Genomic DNA, 22,738 nt, shown 5'->3' with positions numbered 1-22,738 from the left:
GGAAGTAGTGGCTTTCTATCCTGACCTGTGCCTCCTCTCCTGGGTCTCCTACAGTCTCAACCAGTCGAGACAGAATGTCGGACAGCGTGGCCGGCGTCAGCGGCTGTTTGAGCGCCCTGAAAATCTGGAAGGAGCGACCGGCGTAGTGTCGAGAGGCGCATGACAGAGCAGTCCTCAGAGTTACTTCGCTCAGCATGGCGTCCAACTGGAAACCTGAAGAGAGACGGAATATAAAGATGAATTTAAATAATGTAAAAAAAAAAAAAAAAAAATGAAAAAAAAAAAAAAGCCATAAATGTGTTTAAACCTGTCTGGGAATTTTTGAAGACGTTGACGACGTGTCTGACAAAAGCGCTCAGCTGGTCGGCGCTCTTAATGTTGGAGTTCTTGGGCGACACGTCTTCGTGGTTCCATAACGGACCGCGCTTTCTACACAACCGAACACAGATCATGGAGTGAGAACTATTTACTCAGAAACATGCGTCGCTTTCACACCAGAGAACGAGCCAAACTCCAAACCATGCAAAACAAAAATACCCGCTCCTTTCAGACACAGCTGGAAGCATGAAAGCATAATCAGCATAAAAACAAGTAAGACTGCATGTTTGCTTTGACTCAAACTCAGTTTTATAAATCACGTGGAAGTTTGCATAAGCTGCATTAAAGAACACAAATAACGCTGCTTTGTTTAGACACAAAACAGAAAATCTTCCTCACCTTGATGTAATAAACTCAATGAGACCTTTAGCCTTGTCTTCCTGTTCAGCGTTAATATCTGCCTCAATGAGAAGCGTGGGGGAGAGGTGAGACAAAGTGCTACTTCCTGCGCCGAGACTTATGCTGGAGGACGTGGAGCTCGTGCTGAGGCCGGAGTCTGTCATAGGCGATGGTTGGAAATCTGGTAAAATCTCCTGCATTCCTGTGGAAACCATAGACAAGAACAAAGCTGATGTCAGGATTACTTCTGGTACTTCAATATTCACACCGCTGCTGCCACCTGGTGGCTAGGTTTGGACCAACAAAAACATTTGAGTTATGTGTTGGAGATAATTCCAGAGCTAGTTAAAATTCTGTTAACGCCTCATTCCTGACCTGTAAGGTTAAACTCTGGAGCGGCCTGTTTCACCGTCAGCACCCTGGGATCGTTGTAGTCTCTGTTGCGTAAAAGCACCATGGCCACAGACTGGCTATTTGCAGACTGGACAACAAGCAGGTGGAGCAGCAGCCGTTTACAGTGCTCATAGACCTCTGGGTGCTGGTGATCAAAGCCTGGAGGAGGAGAATGGGACGATGAGGTGAGACAGGGAGACGTTTGTGCAGACATTTATTAAACATGTGGGAAAGTTTACCTATGAACACCGCGTGTAACAGAAGGTGCAGGTATGCACTCCACTCTACTTTGATCCCATGGTCCACTATTAGGTCCGTCAGCAGGATTACGGCAATATTACATCTGAAAACCAGAAGACACTTTAACTCTGATCTTCAATGAATGCTGAATTTCTGAAGAAAAATGGCGTATGTTCAGGGTACCTGTGAAGCGGCACAGTGGCCGTGTTCGTCTCCGGCAAATAATCCACCAAAGGAGCCCAGCAGCCTCCTGTTGGTGGGAAGGGAAGCGGCTCTGGCTGGTTGTGATCCATCACTTTCAAGCGCCAATTTGCATAAAGTGGCATGGAGTCACCTGGAGTGGCGTGAGACATTATTAAACGCGGTCTATATTAGAACTACGCCATGCTGAACGAGTCAATATGTCCTGCTTACTTTTCTCATCCTCATAGGAGCCGCCAGAGCTGCTGCTGTACCGAGATTCCAGGCGGTGGTGCTGGCGGTTCAGGTTGCTGTTCAGACCGGAGTAAATCTCCAGGTGTGTGTAACTAAGGAGGAAGACATGCTTTGATCACAAACGTTGGGCAAGAAATGAGTTCCCCAATAACTCTTCCCCCCCCAAATAAAGGATTTAAGTAAAATATAATCAGATTCTGCAGCAATGCATTGAAAGGCTTTCAACACTAACTGAAAGTATCCCATCTGAAAAAGAGAGACTTTTAGATATCTGATGATAATAACAATTACTTGTCCATTTCATGTAACTCCAGCTCAGTTTTTCCTGGAGGCTGAAAGGTGTTCGGACAGAAGCTAAAGTTAAAGGAGACATCTATCTGAAGTGGAATAAATGCTGGAGAGTGACAAGCTTCATTCAGGGCCCTTAACACTCGTTAACCACGCCATGCTGAAGTAGATCAAAACAGGATAAGTTAGTTGGCCCCAGGTTTGCATAGTTCAATCAGATGAGTTAAACTTTTAAATAGAAAACGCTTTGTGACGCTGACCAGACAAAGTACCTGTCATATGACAACTATTCTATCATAGCTTGTTATGCAGCGGCTACTTTAGCAGCTCTGAGTTGTTTTCAGGCTTCTATTGATGCTGTTATTCACATAGAAGCCGGAGTATTTACCCCGTTGATTCAGCTTCCTGTGTGAAACAAATTGCTTTATTTCAGACTCTTGAAATGCTCTTCTACAGAAGTCTACAGACCTCCCTGGTATTCAGACACCTGAATCTAATTTTTTCCATTGTAGCTTTAAAACAATAAATGCTAATAAACTGAATATAACAATATTAGTCAATTAATTCTATATTTGGAGCCTGAAACCTGCTGTTTTCTGTTTCTACAATTAACTGAGAGCATTTACTATGCCAAAAACTGTATGAAAAACATGAGCATTTTCCACTTAGGATAAAACATCTTATCAGTCTATAAATATGCTCAAGTTGAAGTTTTAGCTTCATCTGTTTCAAAATCAGTTTTAAAAAAAATCTCCAATTAAGAACCTTTTGCTAACAGTCAATCAAACTATTAATTGGAAGAGCAGTCAATAAGGTAATCAGTGAGCAAAATAATCTTGTGTATATATATATATATATATATAAAGACCTTATTGATTAAACTGCAAAGCTGTGAGGTTGGATCAACTTTTTTAAGTCTCTTCTCTCCAAATATTTAAAATGTTTATCGTGGAATGTTAACTATATTATAAGATCTGTGACAGACTGACGACCTGTCCAAGGTGTACCCCGCCTCTTACTCATAGACTGCCGGAGATAGGCACTGTGACCCTGACAGGACTAAACAGGAGAAAATAAATGGATGAATGTTATAAGATTTATCAATTCATCTTAAAGTAATAGATTAATGGATTACTAAGAGAATCAATAGCTGCAGCCCTACTCTGTTGTTTCCTTAAAGGGTTCATAGAATGAAAAGCTTTCAAAATCTTGGACAGTTGAAAGCAGGATTTGCTAAACTTCTTTTACTGAAAAGAGAAGCTGTTCTGACCGTAAGGCCATCACAACCGCAAGCTGCAAGTATTATTCTATCGCTAAACTGTTGATAGCAATGCTATGATTTGTGTTTCTGAAAAGGAGGACACGTTTATTTTTTTGGGGGGTGACTGGACCGGACCAGGCATTCGAACCGAGCCATCAGCTGACGGTAGCCTGGACAATGGCGGCCCTGTGCTTATTCCCCGTGCTTGAGCATACCATAAAAGGAAGAAAACCTGTCTTTTCATTCTTTTCAGGGCTCATAGAACAGCAAATATGTCATTTTCAGCCCAACCAATGTTACACACCCTATAGGGAGACAAAGGAATAGTACACCCAAAACATGATTAGCCTTCATTTTCTACTCACCCCCATGCTGAACAACACTCTGGATTACTTTTTTGATATCTCAAATGCATCTGGAGATCTGGGAGGCTTCTTGCTGTCTGCTGACATTCAAATAATGGAGGTCCATAGCGCCCGAGACAGAAAGGTCCATAAAAGTCTACAAAAAACGTGTCAATTTTCCTCCATACTGCTCGTCCAATGTATTCCAAGTGTCCTGAGTGGGTAGCATCCAGAATTTACTCGAAACGAAGTCATTTAGAATGTTTTTAGAGCATAAACAGTAGTGTATAGGATTTCCTGAAAGCGCGCACATGCGCGCTCACGACGCTACGGAAGCCGGCAGACCAAACCAGATGAAAGTGTGCATTCAGCGTCTGCTGAATGCGCTGGTTTGGTCTGCCGGCTTCCGTAGCGTCGTGAACGCGCATGTGCGCGCTTTCAGGAAATCCTATACACTACTGTTTATGCTCTAAAAACATTCTAAATGACTTCGTTTCGAGTAAATTCTGGATGCTACCCACTCAGGACACTTGGAATACATTGGACGAGCAGTATGGAGGAATATTGACATGTTTTTTGTGGACTTTTATGGACCTTTCTGTCTCGGGCGCCATAGACCTCCATTATTTGAATGTCAGCAGACAGCAAGAAGCCTCCCAGATCTCCAGATGCATTTGAGATATCAAAAAAGTACTCCAGAGTGTTGTTCAGCATGGGGGTGAGTAGAAAATGAAGGCTAATCATGTTTTGGGTGTACTATTCCTTTAAGGACCAAATACCCTATAAAATCATTCTATGACCCCTTTAATGTCTGTTCAAGTTTAACATGTTTCCATCTCAGTCTTGTTTCCCCCAGTGGGATCACTGGGGGTAAACCGTCTCCTACCTCCATGATCTCCTAATAATCATTGACTACTCTGTAAAAAAATACTCAATTATAATCAATTCAGTTTAAAGTTTCATAAAGTACCGCTTGTATACAGCTATGATGCTGCTGATGCCAGTCAGACTGGACGTTAACGTCAGCCTTAAATACAGATTAATCCTGTTACGTTAGAGTTACCTACTGAAAAGCTTTCAATAGGAACCTCCTGCATGTACCTGTCTTCCATGTTTGGGTCTTTGCTCTTGCTGTCATGATGACCCTCGCTTCCTGGCACCATGGTATTGCTGCTGGAGGTTGTTCCTGAAGGAGAAGGCAGGAATAGAGTCAGATCCCTGACCTGTGATGTGAATTAAAGCTAATATTACCAACTTAATTTAGTGTTGGATACAAAATCTCTATCAAACAACCTCTAGCGATGTTCCTTTATCAAATCCAAAATTAACATCTGCCTTAAAGCTCTGATCAGTTCATCTCTAAGGTGTAACCTCGTAGGTTATTATCAGTCTTTCACCTGAGGTAACTGAGGGGATCTTGTAACTGGAGGTGATGCGGTAATAAGGGGGGTTGTCCATGTGGGTCACAGCTGAGCTGACGGGCTCCGTCAGCTGAAGTTCCCACATCAACTCCTCCAGCAGCTGCATAGTTTTATCTCTGCCCAAGTAAACCACCACCCGTTTCACCTGAGAACACAGCAGACATGTGAGGAACACATGACCAGGCTGTCCTACGGCGCCTGAAAGAAAAGGGCTTTAACTTACATAGGGCAAGAGGCTGGGGTCACTGCGAACCCCTGATATACTGATGAGGAAGTGCAGAATGATTCTGAGGTTCTTTGGCCAACTGTCTGCTAACGTCGTCCAAACGTTCTCGATTTCTGACCAAGCAAACTCATCTCCATACTGCAGGAGAAAAACATCAGTCATCAGTTATAATAATGGAAATGTCATTAACAGTTCTGTGAATAGAAATGTTGGCTCTTACCTTAGCGGTCATAAACATCAGGTTGTTTAGCACCATGGTTGTTGCACGAGGAGAGCCCCAGCCCTCTCCACGGAGCCAGCGCCGGCTGTTGACCATCATAATGTCCTGGTCTTGGCCATCCTCCTCGTCCTCGCCGCTACCGCAGTCTTCCGGTCGCCTTATGGTGGGTTTGAATTCGACCAGCTCCACATTGTTCATCCAAGGTAGGAGGTAGTGCAGCATGACTTGACGGCCACCAGGATGAGCGGTCTGGATACGCTGGCTGACTTCTGCATTTTGAACAGTTTCACATGACAAAAATATATTTAAAACCTGAAAAAATATATTTTGAGATCAGCAAGACGGGTGTGTAGAAGGATTTTCTCCTTTATACCAAACCATCTGACCTGAGAAAATAGGCAGAGTGAGCTCTGGATACGTTCTCGCTAGCTCCTCAGAAAGCTGGTAGTAAGACACGGAGTACAGGTGTGGAAGTGGTGATGGGGGAGTCAGGATGCCATCTGTTCGCTGGATCTCCAGTTTGTGTGCATAACGGAAAAGCTTTGGCTCCAGGATCTGTTTCACACATGCGCCGATTAGAGGAGCTCCGTTTATTGGGAAATCTCAAGAAAGCATATTGACAAAGTGAGGTGATGAATCAGACTGACCTGTAACAGCTGCATGGCTACCTCGTAGATTTCCCTGGAAGAATCGGCGGCTTTGAAAAGAATCAGGTTCAGCAGCACCACAGTATCAAACTGATAATCCCTAAAGGAAGAAACAAGTTAGATTTTAATATATAGTCAGAGAAAAAGAGCCCAGAGGAAAAAAGTATTAAATTCCAACCTGCTAATGTTTAGTACCTGTTATGAAAGACATTGGCGATGGCCTTGAAACAGCCAGCAGCTACGCGCCGTGAGCCGGTGTAGCATCGATCCACAGCCCAAAACATGAGATTGCTCTGGTCTGGATTCAGCTCCAGCAACAACATTACAGCCTCACAACCCAGCTGGTGAACCTGTAGGACACAACAGGTCAAATGCTAAACTAGGAGAACGCTTCTTTATAGAAACGATTTAAAGGTCAAAGTTTCTACCTATTTATGAGATAAATACAGATAAAAAAGTGGACGCCTCAAACAGCCATGATCAGAACTTTAAACAGATGCGTTATTAACACAAATGTCATTCATTTGGGTTTTACTGGTGCATGTTAAAGGTGTTCTTGTGGTGGAATGATTGCACAACAAAACACTTCTACAAATTTTAAAAGCGTGAACCTATAGCATGTGTTTGATTCTCTTCTGCATTTTTTACCTTTTTATTGTCAAAATTATAAATACAGCCTCAAATATATGGATAACATTCTATCTAATATGTAGTTAAAAAATGCACAGATGATTAAAGATGATTCAGAGGCTTATTTAACCAAATGCCATGTCTTGTATTTGACCTGGCTTTTTACTGTAATCTAGGAATGAACACTGGGTTTGAGACCAGGGCTATTACAGAAACTGCTTCATTATTCCATAAATATAGTTTAAATTTAGGGCCATTGTTCATGAAGAACAATCAAACTAAGTTCAGCTGCTATCCCAGCTAGCTGCTACTTTAGCTAGTTTGGGGTGAAGTAGTGGAGCCGCCGTCACGCTTTGACAGCTGCTGCTACGAGGAGTCAAGGTTCACCCTAACTCCTCATGCTACTCTGGTGACTGTTGCCAGATTACTCAACAATTACTAATACCCAATCATAAAAAAATATAATAATTATAAAATTTTTTTTTTTTTTCTAGAAAACAACCCAAAAACAAATGTGTGAGTGGAAGCAGAAAATCTCAGTCATAGTTTAAGGTCATTATATTGGAGTCAGACTTGTGTCCATGGCAGCACCATCTCTGTTCATACTTATATTAAATAAGGGAGTTTAAAATTAAAAATCATTTTATTAATCTCAAAGGGACATTAAATTATCATACAGAATCCCCCATCTTAACACACTTAAAGTCATGTTTAAAAGCTATGTTTGCATAGCAAAGATGCTGCTACATTCATCATTTTGGCATTTGACCAGAATTTGGTCGGCAAACTGTGAGATATTACCTACTGTAACATTTGAAATGTAAGTAGTATAAAAAGTTAATACGCTAAATGAAAAATGCAACTGCCTTTATCAGTATTAATGTGGGTTAATAAGGTAATAACTATTTATAAGGCTATATTGTAACAATACATTTATTTATTTATTTTTTCTTACAGAAAACCTTTTTCTTTTTACCATATTAGAGCATGTGACCATTTCGGGTCATCACAATGACCTTAATTTTTGCCATAAAAATAGATATTTTGTTTAAAAAGTAATAAATTCTTGTTCTATCCACTAACAAACGCATTTAGCTTAAAAGTCAAATTTTCAAATTATTACACTGAGTTCTCTTGAAAGGGTTAATGGCTAAAAATGCTTGTTGTTAAGGAATGTTTAGCTGCCAACTGGGGGAGTACTGCCATATCTGTACTTGAATTGGTATGCATAATAAAACTTGCTTATCAGTTCATTCTTTCCTATTCTGCACTTGGAATGAGAATAGCAGGGAAAGAACACTAACAGTCATAACCATCGGTGTATGTAAGCCTCTGAATGTAAAGAGAGTACACCACTGTTTGCAGAATCACAAAGCCTGGAAAATAAATTGCAAAGTCCACTGGAAGCCTAGCTAAGAGTTTTAACTGCTGTCTGCTCATTGCAAAAAAAGCTCAAACCAACAGCAACAGTGCGCTCACCTTCTTGTCATGTGAATCCAGAATGTTGTCCAGCCACTTGTAGAGGTAGCCATCCGAGGACAGACCGACATTATCAGCCACAGGTCCGCAGCATAACACAGCAGACATGGCCTAAACAAGGAAACAGCGACGAATTTACAGAGAGAATGGCAGGAGAGGCTGATATTTAGATCATTCTAGACGGGTCTACCTTTAGAGCACAGTACTGATGGCGGTTGATCTGCATATTTCTGTCACTATAGCGATCCAAAGGAGTGAACATGATGCTGAAGGGTCCAGCCCAGTGACTAAACAGCATGAAGAGACTGTGTCGCAGTGACTGCTGAGGGAAGATGGTCCTCCTCTGGTTTACTGAAAATCAGGAAATAAAGCCTCATAAAGACATTTTTTTTTTTATGTTTGATTTCACCGGTTTATCTTAAACCATACCTGAAACATTCTGAATGATGTTGGCCACTAATGCGCTGAAGTGACTGCGAATGTCCTTCAGCGTGTCCGAGTCCTTGTCGTTTTCTGCCTCCAGCAGCTGTCTGGTGAGATCCACGTACTCCAGCAGCGTGCTGTTCAGAGAGTGGCTCTCTCCATCCAAACCTCCACTTGATCTGAAAACCACAGAGCAATTTTAAGCTTCATGAAGCTGCCTTAAGAAAGGAAACGTTGACGGTCTCCATTTTTGGGTTACATACACATGGCTGATGACACCAGCATCAGCGAGTAGCTCAAATATCCGGACCAGCTGGACCCTGAGGATGTCCCGACGCCTGCGTCGCTTCATGTTCTAGAAAGATGAAAACAAATTCATCAAATCCGAGTCTCACTTGAAAAATAAAAGGAGCACAGATAAAGTTCTCAATGAGCCACACTTACTTCTGGTCTTCTTTCTAGAGCTTCTTTTATGATCGGGTTTAGCTCCTCTAACAATTCTCTGAAGAAGAAAAGGCTTAAATGTAAACAATAATAAAAAAAAAACAAAGATCCAAACATCTACACGTGTTAATTACAGAGTTTTAGGTTTATTTTAACCCATTTTTAAGACTAAAGGCAGATGTTCAGCTAATGAGAGTGGATGGAAAGCATCTTTAGACACTCTGGAAGTAGAATTATTTAAAAAAAGATGTATTTTCACCTTTTTAAATTCAGAATACAAATGGACCCTGGGATGTACATGGTCGTATTGGGCAGATGTTATTTTCTCTTTACCTGAAGACAGCAGGGTTGGTCCTGCCAAGCCCCAACACCAAAGACTCGGTGATGTCCATGCTCTCAGAGCGCATCATAGGAACGATGTGTTTAAACAGGGAGGAGGGGGACGGAGTCCCAACAATCTATAAACACACAGATTGTCACACTTAGATCACAATGCTGCTGCCGCACATTCTCTGTTTGCAGCCATGGTAACAGCAAACATGATAAAACATCCTGCTTGTTTGAACAGCGGTCAGTTTTGTGCATTTTCCTCTGACCTTCGAATCGTAACTGTAGCCGCTGTCCGGCGTTGACGCCAGCGTCTCGGGCGGGGAGCAGCGGACGGAGCCAGAGGTGGAGGAGGAGGAACACGAAGAGGAGGAGGAAGAGGCGGAGCTGCAGCACAGAATCAGGTAGTTTCTCCAAAGGCCAATGTAGGAGTCACTGCTGTTGAGACTGTTCACCTTTTTGGCATTGATGGGACTACTGCAAGGGGGAAAAAAAAACAAGAAAAAGGTTGAAAATACATCAGGGAGATTTTTTTAATGTGTCACTTTCTAATAACACCTTCACTAATTATGGAAAAAAACATAATCAGTGAGAAAAACAAGAAAAACATACTTAATGTCAACTTGTGGAGACAACAGCTGAAGGCGAGTGTAGGCAAACATCCAGGCGTAGTTGAGTGCAGTGGGGCAATGTTTGGGCAGGTTCTCCTGCCGCAGATAGCTGGAGAAGCTGATGACCCAGGGGTCTTGGCCCTGCGTGACGTGGGCAAACACCCAGATGTGCGAGGGGCTCACCACATCAAACTGGTGACTGATGGGAGAGGAACTCCACTCTGCTAGCGTTTGGAGCTCGATCCCACTGGGACAATACAGCAAGTTGGTCTGCAAGGAAAAACCCAAAGGTTTCATATGATGTGCTGATGTTTGCTTTGTGCTGAAGTAATAAAGAAAACATTTTACCTGGTCAGCTCCAGTAAGATGAATGAAGCTCTCCAGCACAGATGCGCTTAATCTGTCCATTACATCAATAGCCAGTTCCTCATCTCCCTAAAGAGAAAAAAAGTCTATGAAGTCGATTTAAATATAGAAACTCCTTCACAAACCTTTTCACTTTTTTATTGCAACCGCAAACTCCTTTATGTTTTATCAAATACTTCAACAGAAAGCAGAACATTAAAAATAAATGAAACAAAGGGGAAAATGTTTTGTTAATAAATCCTGAAAAGGGTTTCATTCATTTGTTTTTAACCCCCTTTACTCTGATAGCCCTAAATAAAACCCACAGCAGCCAACTTCCTTTAAGTCATTCGTCTCTGCAGGGATGAACGTTTTAGAAAGACGGTTTTACTTCCATCATCTGTAACTTCCAATAAATAGATCAATAAAACCATCCCTTAAACTGTTAATGTTCCAGGTTCCCTGGCTGTCTGTTCATTTCGTAGGTTAACATTAGTACTGGATGTGTTTACTGTGGAAAACGTATTCCCAATTCTAGTATTGTATATTCACAGTAGCGCAGCTTTAATGCTGCCCGTCTGTTGGAGGAGTCGTTACACAGTTCATGCGGAGTAAGAGGAGCTGTTGTGGCCATAATCTTTCCTGCTGTCTTGATCAATCTCGATTTGACTGTTAAATTACCAAACCAACAGGTGATGTAATACCTTAATGCAAACTCACTGGTTGCTATGTAAAAAAAAAAGCTGCATCATATCTTAAAAAAAAAAAAAAGAAACACACCAAGCACTGATCCTGCAGAGAAAGTAGAGGCCCTGGTGACTCTGATAAAAAAAAAAAAAATTGCACTTGTTTTCAAACTTAAATGCGGACTGTCTGAGGACGTTCACCAGCAGGATGTTTTGCCCATGTAACTCCACCTGGAGGAGATTCCCAACAGTCCCAGAATCCACCAGCTGCGATATGGAAGCAGGTTTGATCCCTATCTCTACTTTAAAAGCATCTTTCTAACATATATTACAGGTCTGTGTTTGTAGCTGTTGTCCTAGCATGAGGTGAACAGCAGACTCAGGTCATCTACAGCCTCCAATAGGATGTACTCCAATCATCTGTAATTAGCTAACCTGCTATCAGCCACATTGTGTAGTTCATTTTGGAAAGCTTCATGTAGAAAGTGTTCATAAAAGGGAGGGACATTCAGTACAATTGTTCAAGCTGATTGGGTAACGGGCTCCCATGTTGAGTTTTTAGCCAATCACAGCTGCAGTAGGAGCTGAGATGCATCACATCCTTGATTTGTTTCACAACTAGAGAAGTTAACTAATAAATCAAACTCCTACCAAATCTGGTCAGCAGGAAATAGTAAACATCTTTCCATCCATAAAGGTAAACATGGTGTCCTTTTGATCGTTTTTCAAAGAGATAAGACTGTTTTCAAGCTAAAACTGGAGCAGCCATCTTTGTTTTGCTTCAGCCTTCCACTTCTGGTAGATGCATTGACGTCATACTCGTCTCTGCATTCAATTGGTCATCTTGATTGCAAGGTAAGTTATTAGCTATATCCATTTAAACCAATCAGTACCAGCTTCACTGCCCCTGCTTAAGAAAATGATCTACACAGCATAATGCTGCCACCACCATGCTTTAGGGTGAGGTTAGCATGTCTAATGTGATGTTTTTTTTTCCCCTAAACATATTTTGCATATAAACCAATAATAACTGAATCCATACAAGCAAAATACCATTGTAAAGGGCTCCTTAGATTTCAGGCTTTAACTTGCTGCACACTGATGATATATTTGGATTGATTCTAAACACCTTTCTTGTTCAAACCTGGTGTAGATCTTTAATGGCTGTGATGTTGAGGCTAATAGAAAGTGGGACATTTTCATCGCCATAATTAATCATTTCCTGCCTGTTTATGTATATATGTGTTGGGTTTATCAAACTAAATCCCAGTTGAAAGCAATCCATTTTGCTGCTATATACAAAATTTCATGAATTCTTTTGAAAGGTACTGAGAATCTGAAGTGTTACCTTGCCGATTCCGAGCGCTGTGTGCAAAGCACGGACCTCCTTTAACACATGGACCGCTAGTTTGCGTGTGGCGGGTCGGCAACTGCAGAGCACAACCAGCGCTAAACCCTCCACAACATGAAGCACCCCTAAAGGTGGGGTACGATCCAAGGACAGAGAACGGCTGCTGGTTGAGCCCTTTAAGGTAAAAAAAGGCTAAATTAATGTCAATAAAACTATTTAATAACGTTTTCAATATGGTGCATGAAGATACTAACAAGACTAACTTGTGTATCGTGGTTCTTATTGCTGCTCTGCACTGCCTGCTTCCACTGGATGATGAGCTGCAAAAGCATCTTGACGGCGTTGTCCAACAGTGTGGGGTGAACATCCGTTACCTCTCGGACTATGAAATACGCAAACCCAGAGAGGACGTCCTCCCGCCACTCAGGGAAATCCACCATAAGGGCCTGAAGGGTTGTAAAGGCAAGGCCACGCAGCTCCTCGTCCATGTGGATGGTCAACCTGGAGAAGTTAAACAGATCAGGTATGAACAGGTGATGGATGAGCCTTAAATCTCTTAGATAAGAGTATCTGATGCATCTGAGGAAGGTTACTGAGGGTGAATTTACTTGGCTAGGAGTTCTATTAGTTCTTGTCTACTCATGCCATCTGGTATGAGTCTTGGGATGGCGGCCACGCATGTCCGGAACAGATCTATCTTTGGTTTTCTCTCCCCCCTGCAGCACAGTTGATGAAATCAAAGTCATTCCCAGGAGCTCAAGCGGGAAACCAACAGTATGCATATATGTTGGGTTTACATACGTGATCATATCCTCAGGCTCTTTATTAGACATCTGAACACTTGTCATGCTCATTGAACGTCCCACCTCCTTGTCCAGGTGACGCAGGATGTTATCCAAGGCTTTTCTGACTTGTGGATAGTACATTGACATGCCTGGGGGAGAAGAAAAAAAAAAAAACTCAGCCTACTTAGAAATGTATATATTTATACACACCGGCCCAATGAGAAAATACTGAAATATCAAACCTACCGATGACTTTTGCTTCCTCGTCAGTGAGGGTGGTGTTTAGGAAGATCTTTTTGACCCGCAGCGTGTTCCCAGAAGGCATGATGATCCCAGTGGTAGGCATCGGAGGCTCCCCATCTTTCTGCTGCAGGCTGTCAGCAATCACCAAGAATGCTCGCAAACCAATATTCATCCTCTGATGGAGCAGAAAACACAGTGAGAACAGAAACCAGCTCTAACTAATCTCATAGTTAGATCTGGTGTATTACATACCTCTGGATTGATGGTAAAGGTTTTGTGAGACTTGCCCACACACAGCAGGTCATAGATAAGCTCCTTCATTGCAAAGTCAAGTCTTTCCTGAAAATAACCAACAGGCGAGACAATTAAACCCATTCCTGTCTACGTGGGGTTTAAGTTAGTCCTTTTAAGAGTTTGGGCTCCAGTTCTGACCTGGGCTATGAACTGGATGATCTTGACGAAGATGTTGAGGGGAGTGTCTCTGGGCACCACACTGCGGGAGCCTTTGGGGAAAAGTGCTGACACGATGCTGAGCAGTCGGCTGAGGAGTAAAAACAGGCAGTTAAGCATAAAGCACTGAACGCACAACTTCACTGATTCACTTTACATTTTTAAAACCTTCACCTCAATCTACTTTATCAGGACTTTATGCAACAGAAAAAAGTAAAACTGATATAAAAATCTGTAAAAAGCATTAGTATAACCAGTTCCTTGACATTTAAGCCTGTCATTTTCAATATGACAAAATGTAAAAGGAAAAGAAAAAAAAAGGAATGGTTTTGTTAACCTTTATATTCTAAAAGGATTGTTTAATAAGAACAAGTTCTACAAACAATGCTTGGATGGAAGCTTCTAAATGGTTAAACTGCAGCAGGTTATGCAACTGACCTCTGTGTGACCGTGTTACTCTCACACTTGATTCTGATAATGTAGACCCAGAGCAGCCTGTAGAGCGACTCCAGCGCCACGCGGGACATTTTGGGATCTTTGTTCTATAGATGGGAGAAAATGAAAAAACCAAACATTTTACCGTCAGCAGCTAGATTAGTGTCAACAACTTCATCACTCACCTGGGAGACCAGAGAAGAAAGTAAAGCACCAATGAAACTTATTAACTAGTCCCTCTAGACCAGCAGTACAATAATCTTAACTCTTACTTTTATCTATAAAGTCTTACTTTCATACACTAACTGGGTTATAATGAAGGCAGTTTGCATTAAGTGTAGGGATGTGAATTGAAATCCGTGTGTTCCAATTCCATGGCACCGTTTGGCAGCTCGCTTAACGATTCTCTTAACGATTCCAGGCAGCACCAGAGCCTAGCGCTGGGCAGCACGATTTACGTCATGTTTTTTACGCAAGCTACGCACACGGCACTCAGTAAGCAAGTATGACGTGACCAGGGGTAAGTCTAGAAAAGCAAAACAAAAGTGGTCAAAGCGATTAAAAGATTGGCTTCATTTTAAGGAAGAGAAAGATGACAACAAGGCGCTTTGCAATCACTGCAAAGTGGCAATAACATCCGCAGGAGGAAATGCATCTAACATGTAGAAACACCTGCGCACACAACATGGCATACATTTTAACGAATGTCGTGTTTTTGATGCTCTCAGACAAAAGCTAAGTTTACGACCAGCATGGAAGGCAACTCTGGTGGTAAGTAGCTAGTTTTATATCAATGGCTGTGTTTAATGTGGTTCCTAGTAAATCATCTGCCATTTCAGGAAATAAACCAGTTTCCTATCTTTCTTTGGGGTTATTAAACATGCTAAGAATTTGCTTCGCAGTTCAGGGAGCAATAGAAAGGTGACGCTCGTTTATTTAAATCAGGGGGAGATGAGTTTATTTCGACAAATTGTACAGTAATGCTTTTTCATTAAAAGGATGCCTTCTCCATTAGATTTAGATGACTGTGACGCGACGGGTAGCCTGGCTGGCGAAGAGGCTGGCGGCTCCCGTTCACTGCCTTCTGATTTAGCTGAGGCAGGTAGAAATAAAATGTCCCAGGCGAAGGTAGACGAATGTCACCGTGCGTTTACCAAGTTCAATGTTTCACAGGATCGATAAGAGAATCGATAAGGAATCGTATAGTTTCATAGAATCGATAAGGGAATCAGAATCGTATGAATTCCTGACCCAGTTAAGTGTTAACTGTACTACTTGGTTCTTTGTGAACTCTAGGTGAAACAGAAACAAGCTTTCAGGTATTTAAACTAAAATCTAGTGATTCATTATAAAAGCAAACCAGTAAGATTCGTCTAATAGATGATGTGCCACCAGATCAGCACTGAACAAACTAGATAAACATGAAAATGGATGCCTGATGGTTTAAATTCTCAAGGAACAAGTGATGGATGCGTCCATCTGTAAGTAAATGGGACTGGTTCAAAGGGGTTTACTGATTTATAAATATAATGGCTGTTATTTTAGCACCAGCTGATTCCTATTTCAACCGGAACATCCACTGAAAACAAACCTTTGTTTGTTTAACAGATCTGCTGGATGTGAGTCCTAAAACACATTAATCCTGTCATTTAGAGTGATGCAAGAACTGAATAAATGATAAAAACAAACTGACCTCATGATCAGGTTTTTGGGAATATATCAGCCTAATCAAAGCCATCCCTACCTAATAAAGCCAGCGTAAGTAACGGAGAAGGTCTACTGGCTGCACTCAAACGTAACCCTGACTTAGATGGAGAATCCTTCAAGAACAATCATACATTAAACATTTACTCATCTACCGTTGTCTCTAACTTAGTGCAGACAGAATCTGTAGTTTGCTTTAAAAAAAAAACAATACTTGTGCCAGGACAGAAATAATGAGAGTGGAAGTGCAGCACCAGAACCATTACAGTGCAACATATATGCAGGTGTGTTGTCACCCGTTACAGCAGTTCTAACCAAATGTGAGGGAACCATTAGACGCACTAATCTGAAGAAACACAGTGAAACAAGGTGTCTGAGATCAACAGTGTGCATGTTTGATTCTGTATGATAAAAACAAGAAAGTAAAATTTAAGCCAAATCAAAAGATAGACAGTTAAAAGTTTTGGAAACATATATATAATGAAAAGAGCTTCCGATATATATTTTTATAGCAATATACCCCAATTATCAACCTCTTTGGAGTATCAGCAGATTATCAACTTTTAACCAAAACAGACATGAAGCTCTGTAAAGGTGCATTCAGACCGAGCACGTTGTCTATGGCGACGGTGGTGGATTTACATGCATCCCTATGCAAACTAGGCGGGGAAGCGGCAAGCAGTGAATCCCACAAGGTAAGGGCGTTCACTCCTCTGGTCTCCCCCGGTGCTTCTAGATAGAGCTGAGGTGTTGCCAAACAGCAGCACCACATGAAGAGAGAGGAGCGGCGATCGCTGAAGTTTAAAAAAATAACTTTTCCATGAAATCGCCACACGGAAACCAACTAGGGACTGGTTTTAGGAAAAGCTCTTTTCAATTAAAATGGAATACAGAGAAAATAATGTTAACAAAGTTAGAGATAAGGAGAAGGGATGCTCTCAAGAGGTCTTTAGGTGGTTATCAAGAAAAGCAGTTTTAATTTAGCCCTAGCAGGACTGTTCATGATTCTCCCTTACCTCCACTACAGAGCCCTGTTTGTCACTGCCCACTGCCTAGGGTGGTGCTTTCTACAAGGGTAGATTTACAATTGTCATCCAGACACTCGATTAACCAAAGTGGAACCAAACTTGTTCATAGAGAAAAATGTAGCAGCAGTTAACGGTATAAAGGAGGATGCTTTTTTTTCCAGGTGAATCATCTAAATAAGTGGTCCTCCTAATTCTCAATTCTTCTGGTGATATGTTTACATAAGGCCGTCCTACATGCTCATACCCATTTTCCCCTACCGGTGGCGAGTCTGACACAGTGGAAAAATTGCAAATCTTCTTTGCATGAGCGATGCAAACAGCAACTTTTAAAAAGAGCTCGCAGAAGGTGAAAGGGCTTGTAAATGCTCTTGCACGCTTTGATTAGACATCCCCTCTCCAAGCAGGTACAGGGTTGGGTATGTGGATTTTTTTTTTTTTAAGTGGAGAGGGCGGGTCTTTTAAAAAATTTATGAAAACCCTCCACTATAGATTTAAGTTTCACCTGAATTTTTATTTAGAAACGCCGACAGTGAGATCTTGACAGGAAATGTCATGGGGTTGCCGAGGGTAACGGCAAGTCCTAACTGGGAGGTTGATGAGTTACTAAATATTAAACAATGATTCTAGCCACTAAATAAGGTAAACATGCCCACTATGATGTAAATTACACTTAATGGGGGGATGGTTGACCTCTGGAGGACCTAAAAAATAATCTTTAATATCTCTGTTACAAAGGTAGAGCACATTTTATTTTTTATAAATGCACAAACCTGCACTAATGAAGCAAGACCATTCAGTCTATTTCCTGAGTTTTTTTTATTTATTTATATATATGTGTGGTTTCAACCTCACGCAGCTGCAACTCCTCCTAATTGATGATGCGTTCCGAGGTGTAAACACTGTTTGCATCTGAAATGTAAAGCGGTGAACTCCCCACGGTGCTCGGGGAAATAACTGAGGACACCGTGTTTGGTCTGAATGCACCATAAAGCATCCAGGTGCTAACCAACATCACCTGGTCTGGCAAAAACAAACCAAAAAAATCCCATGACTTTTTTCCTGGTTTAAACACCAAGTAATCCCCACTAACAGAGTTGAATTTTAGTCTTCTCAGATCCTAATGGATAAAAAAAGGCAACAGAGTCCAGAAAAACACTACTAAGAAATTGGTTTCTTAATACAAAAAATGTCAATAGACTTGCAACTTGCTCTTATTTTTTTTCTCATCTTCTCTGTAGCATATAGTTTCAAAACATTCAAAGATATTATTTATGGCAAATATCTCATAGATCAATCTCCTCTGTCATGAACGTGTTTTCCTACATTTATTGAACGGTCACCATGTTAGCTATGCAACAGAGGTATTTATACAAATAAAACCACACTAAAATAGCTGCAAGCATCTCTCTGTATCTCTATGAAAGACAAATTATCACTTTCCACCAAACAACACATCAATAACCCCAATTTATATCTATGGCAAGAATTGGCAGCGCTGCATGAAAACAAACCAGTTCAGTCAAACATGAGCCTCAGAATGTCTGAGTGCTTCATGATTTAACTTCTCTTCTGACTCTCAGATTCACTATAACTCTAAGAAAGCCAAACTCAGGGCTCCACAGCATAGAAAGCAGAACTTTACCGGCTGCCCTACATCCTGATTTGGACCGTTACAGGAGGGTGGGGCACCGGGCTACACGCCAACACCGGATAACTCACCTGCAGCGTCTCAATCTGCTTTCTGATGCTGTTGTTAGACGGCATCTGGAGCGAGTCAACGTGAGGAAAAACAAATGACAGGAAACAAAGAATGTGGGGTTCAGGGAGGGACACATGCAAGTTATTAACAAAAAAAAAAAACAGAACAAATATGACAAGAAAAGCAACAAAATGAAATATCCTGTTGTGAAAATGAATAATGTCAAATGGAAAAAGCCATAGTGAACTGTTCAACATGCCCCTTGGGGATCAAGTTGCATGTTAGTGTTATTAAAATGACAGTTCATTTAGGTTAATGTGTAAACATGTCAGTGTAGAAAGAATATATTAGTGTGTCAATGCTACAGAAAACTAAGGTGTGTGCAACAGTTTGGAAATCAGAGAAGGAAACAAAACACACAGGAGTGGCTTTCACAGAAAAAAGGACATGAAACACGACAATAAAATTAATTAGAAGGATTCCTGCCTCTTCTAGCGCACCGACAATCAGCAACGCCCAACTTAGCTTTTGATTTCAACCCATATCCAAAACACTCAAAATGCAAGGTGTCCTATTTTAACCCTGTGGGAACCATCGTTTCTGGATAAAAAAGGCTTTAAATAAGTCAGATTTCATGCATTTACTTTTATTTCACATTGCAATCGATATGGAATAGTTATTAATCAGAAATAGTCATGTTAGCCATACAGCCTTTGAAGATTACCCACAGAATTAAAATCATCCAACAGGTGGATAAAATGATTTCCAAAATCATCACAAACATTTCAGACAACTCTGTAGATTGAACTCAACCAAGACATTGATTTTAAATGCAACAAGAGGCTAGATTTACCGCCCAAATTCACTGCAAATTACCCTCACAGATGAATGAACGACAACAGCATTTCAACAGATCACAGAGGCAACCACAAGAAGTAATCAGTGTTTAGAGGAAGAGAGGCTCATTGAGTCCGTCAGTCAGTTAGAGAGCTGGTCGATCAGTCGCTGGGGTCAACGTTCAGGAGCAAGAGGAGGACCAGCTTGATCTGTTTGTAATTGGTTTACAAAGAGTCAATAAAAGACCTGAGGTAAAACAGCACTTGAGACCTGATCGTCGGACTTTGAGGAGCTTTATGATAAAAAGAACCAAACTTCCATCGGCAACCGATTGCTTCAATTCATGCTTTGATATTGCAAATTGGCTAAATTGACTAAAGGGTGTCTTGTTATTTTCTTATATCAAGTGCTATTCTTTTCAGATCTGCTTTATTGATAATTAAAGGGAAAGAACATTATGGTATTCGGACAAAAACACAGAGCACACAACTGCAAATCATAACTTACCGTCTGTTTGCTAACATTTCACCATATAGCAATTTACAATGATTGAAGCCCATGCTAAATAAGCTGAGTATATGAGCCTGAATTAGAGCCTAGTGGTGTTATTATACCTTCAAACAATGAATATACTCAGACCAAGTTCTAAAAACTCTACTAATCTTTAATGGTGGATGAATTTGGTGTACATTTGTGGATGGCAGTACCTTCAGGTGTGAGAGGCAGTTCTGGAGGAAGATGTGCCAGTTGTTGAGGAAGAACTGCTTCTGACTCACACAGAGCAAGCAAGTCACCAAAGGATAAAGAGCCTGGGGTGGAAAATAAAACACACTCCACATTAGACAATGACTTACTTATTAGGGCTTGAAATTTCACAGGGAACATGTGGAGCTCCTCCTTATTACCAAAGAGTGCTTCTTTCTGGAGCTAAGGTCAAACGTCGTCTGGTAAAGCATCTCCACAAACGTTTTTAGGCACGGCACGTTGACTTCATTCTTCACCGCCTGACAAGGAGTGAAACATTCGACTTTCGTGTCAACAGAACAACATCACGTTTGGCCGAATGTTTAGGGAATTACTTACAGCGGCGACAGGAATGAGGATTTCAACGAAAAGACCAGCTAGAGCATGCTTTATGTCTTTATCCTTGACTTCAAGGAAATACTGGGCACACTCCTAAAAAAAGAAGGAAAAATGAAAACTGAAACCATCCTTGTTTGATCAAACAATGCACTCATTGATGGCGATGAGGCAGGAAATGGTCTAAATTTCAACCTGAACCCAAAAGGTATTGTGATTTTCATTAAAAGTAAATGCAAAGCAAACAGGAGCAACCCAGGTTGCAACTACAACACTCATCATAGTGGGAGAGGAAATTGAGAAAAGGGTGTGCTGCAGAATTTCCCTCAGTGAACGCTACGACTGGGCCGTCCAAGCTGCAGAAATGGTAATTGAGAAAAAAAGGAGTTCAGGTGGGTTTACGTAGTTTGTCAGGCAATTATCGGTGCACATAGATATCCATTCTCATCGTCTGATGGCCCCTTTTTTATTTGTTTTGCCTTTTTGTTTCACTTGATGGATTGATTATTTTATTCTTAAATACACCCGGACATTTTATCCTGTTTGAGGTGTGTAACGCAGGAGCTTGGTGCTGAGACCGCTGCTGCTTCTGGCTGGAACCATTTGGTGACCCACACAGCATCCACACAGCTTAGATAACTGCATCCGCACCGTATCACGGCTGATGTGAGGGTACACATTGATTTTAATCATGGAAAACAGTAAACTGAACATATTACACCTGATTGGCTCAGCTATCCTGATGAAGAGTCCACCTCTGTCACCCATGGGACATGATAAATATGCAAATATTAGAAACCCTGTGAAGTCTAGCAGAGAGGTAGGGGTCTCCTAAATATACAACTGAAGACTGTTTTACTAAAATCAATCACTAAGAAGGTTACATCTTCAAATAATCTAGCATGTAGGAAAGATATCAGTAGGTCATTTATGGTAGGAATTGGTTAAAACTGGTACCAGCAGGTCAGAATTAATTTTAAAAAATTTGGGTCAAATGTGGCTCTGATCCCTCCAACTGGATTGGCCAAGAAAGTAAAATGGGTACGGATTTGTTAATGGTCTTTAGGGGGTTCTGACAGTTCGTTAACTCGCTGGTCAGAGTGATTTTGGTCCCATGCCTCATTGAACTATGCTAGATATGCTAGAAATAACACCCAACATGTTGGATTAACCAATTAGGGAATATTTATCAATGAAAAAAAAGCCAGAGAAAGAAAATAAAGTTTGTCCATTTATAATTCTTGGCAACATCTAAGAAAGAATTCAGAAAGAAAAAATGCTCTTCTTTAGAAAAAAAAGAGTAGCATAAAGAGCAAAACAAAACATGAAGTAATGCGTCAAGAGATTTATTCACCACAATTAATCCAGAAGAAATCTAAAATCTTACCTGCATGAATTGAAAAGAAGCCTCAAAATCCTCCACAGGATACATTTTGACCCGGAAGAACTTCATGCCCATGATGAGACTGATAATGCTCTGCACTACGTATGGACTCTGCTCTTTCTGCCGAAGCTCCTTCAGTTCTGTGATGAATTTTTTCCTCACTGCCTGAAACCTGAAAGAACACAAGAGACACTTATCTACGCACACTAATCCCCCAATAAAAAAGGATTCACTAAGAGAAGAGGAATAAGAAAAAATAAAAACTGTATGTGGCTGAGCACATGCTTAAAGGTTATACTTCAGCATACTCACTTGGACTGTGTGAGAACTCCTATGACCTCAGCATACAAGTCTGCAATGATGTGCACATTCCCAGTGTTGGGGCCGCTGTATCTGTAACATTAAAAAAAACACAAATCCACATCTTCAAATCTTGGGTTTGTTATTATGGTTTTATGGTATCCCGTGAGGAATTATGGTAACTTACCCCTCTTTGTGTTTAAAGTGCTTGAACGCCAGGTTTAGAACTTCATGTACTAAAACATCCGGCACTGGATGAAGAGGAATCTGAGGAGCAAACATGGCATCATTAGTCTCATTAGAAG

General features: G+C 41.1%; 1 protein-coding gene across 2 annotated transcripts in view; it reads right to left on the bottom strand.

Moving 5' to 3' along the window:
• The window catches only part of fryl (FRY like transcription coactivator), an 87,260-nt gene that overhangs the window by 31,489 nt on the left and 33,033 nt on the right, over nt 1–22,738 (bottom strand). For both annotated transcript variants that reach the window (XM_015394309.1, XM_015394308.1), the window contains exons 6-42: nt 22,621–22,700; nt 22,446–22,526; nt 22,137–22,305; nt 20,753–20,845; nt 20,575–20,673; nt 20,377–20,478; nt 14,405–14,508; nt 13,949–14,057; nt 13,769–13,855; nt 13,520–13,691; nt 13,290–13,422; nt 13,097–13,204; nt 12,743–12,989; nt 12,486–12,662; nt 10,455–10,541; nt 10,108–10,376; nt 9,765–9,972; nt 9,502–9,626; nt 9,169–9,226; nt 8,988–9,079; nt 8,731–8,903; nt 8,492–8,652; nt 8,302–8,412; nt 6,388–6,542; nt 6,193–6,292; nt 5,932–6,100; nt 5,546–5,814; nt 5,323–5,463; nt 5,076–5,244; nt 4,780–4,864; nt 1,765–1,877; nt 1,534–1,684; nt 1,350–1,453; nt 1,093–1,269; nt 718–919; nt 308–429; nt 26–213 (exon numbers count right to left, since the gene is read on the bottom strand). In XM_015394309.1, the coding sequence (XP_015249795.1) occupies nt 26–213; nt 308–429; nt 718–919; nt 1,093–1,269; nt 1,350–1,453; nt 1,534–1,684; nt 1,765–1,877; nt 4,780–4,864; nt 5,076–5,244; nt 5,323–5,463; nt 5,546–5,814; nt 5,932–6,100; nt 6,193–6,292; nt 6,388–6,542; nt 8,302–8,412; nt 8,492–8,652; nt 8,731–8,903; nt 8,988–9,079; nt 9,169–9,226; nt 9,502–9,626; nt 9,765–9,972; nt 10,108–10,376; nt 10,455–10,541; nt 12,486–12,662; nt 12,743–12,989; nt 13,097–13,204; nt 13,290–13,422; nt 13,520–13,691; nt 13,769–13,855; nt 13,949–14,057; nt 14,405–14,508; nt 20,377–20,478; nt 20,575–20,673; nt 20,753–20,845; nt 22,137–22,305; nt 22,446–22,526; nt 22,621–22,700 (5,190 nt within the window). The remainder of the gene's footprint in view (nt 1–25; nt 214–307; nt 430–717; nt 920–1,092; nt 1,270–1,349; nt 1,454–1,533; nt 1,685–1,764; nt 1,878–4,779; nt 4,865–5,075; nt 5,245–5,322; nt 5,464–5,545; nt 5,815–5,931; nt 6,101–6,192; nt 6,293–6,387; nt 6,543–8,301; nt 8,413–8,491; nt 8,653–8,730; nt 8,904–8,987; nt 9,080–9,168; nt 9,227–9,501; nt 9,627–9,764; nt 9,973–10,107; nt 10,377–10,454; nt 10,542–12,485; nt 12,663–12,742; nt 12,990–13,096; nt 13,205–13,289; nt 13,423–13,519; nt 13,692–13,768; nt 13,856–13,948; nt 14,058–14,404; nt 14,509–20,376; nt 20,479–20,574; nt 20,674–20,752; nt 20,846–22,136; nt 22,306–22,445; nt 22,527–22,620; nt 22,701–22,738) is intronic.

Source organism: Cyprinodon variegatus, unplaced genomic scaffold (assembly GCF_000732505.1).
Source record: "Cyprinodon variegatus isolate N-32 unplaced genomic scaffold, C_variegatus-1.0 Scaffold680, whole genome shotgun sequence".
NCBI lineage: Eukaryota > Metazoa > Chordata > Actinopteri > Cyprinodontiformes > Cyprinodontidae > Cyprinodon > Cyprinodon variegatus.
The sequence above is the reverse complement of the archived record's forward strand: the minus strand, read 5'-3'. Positions and strand labels throughout refer to the sequence as shown.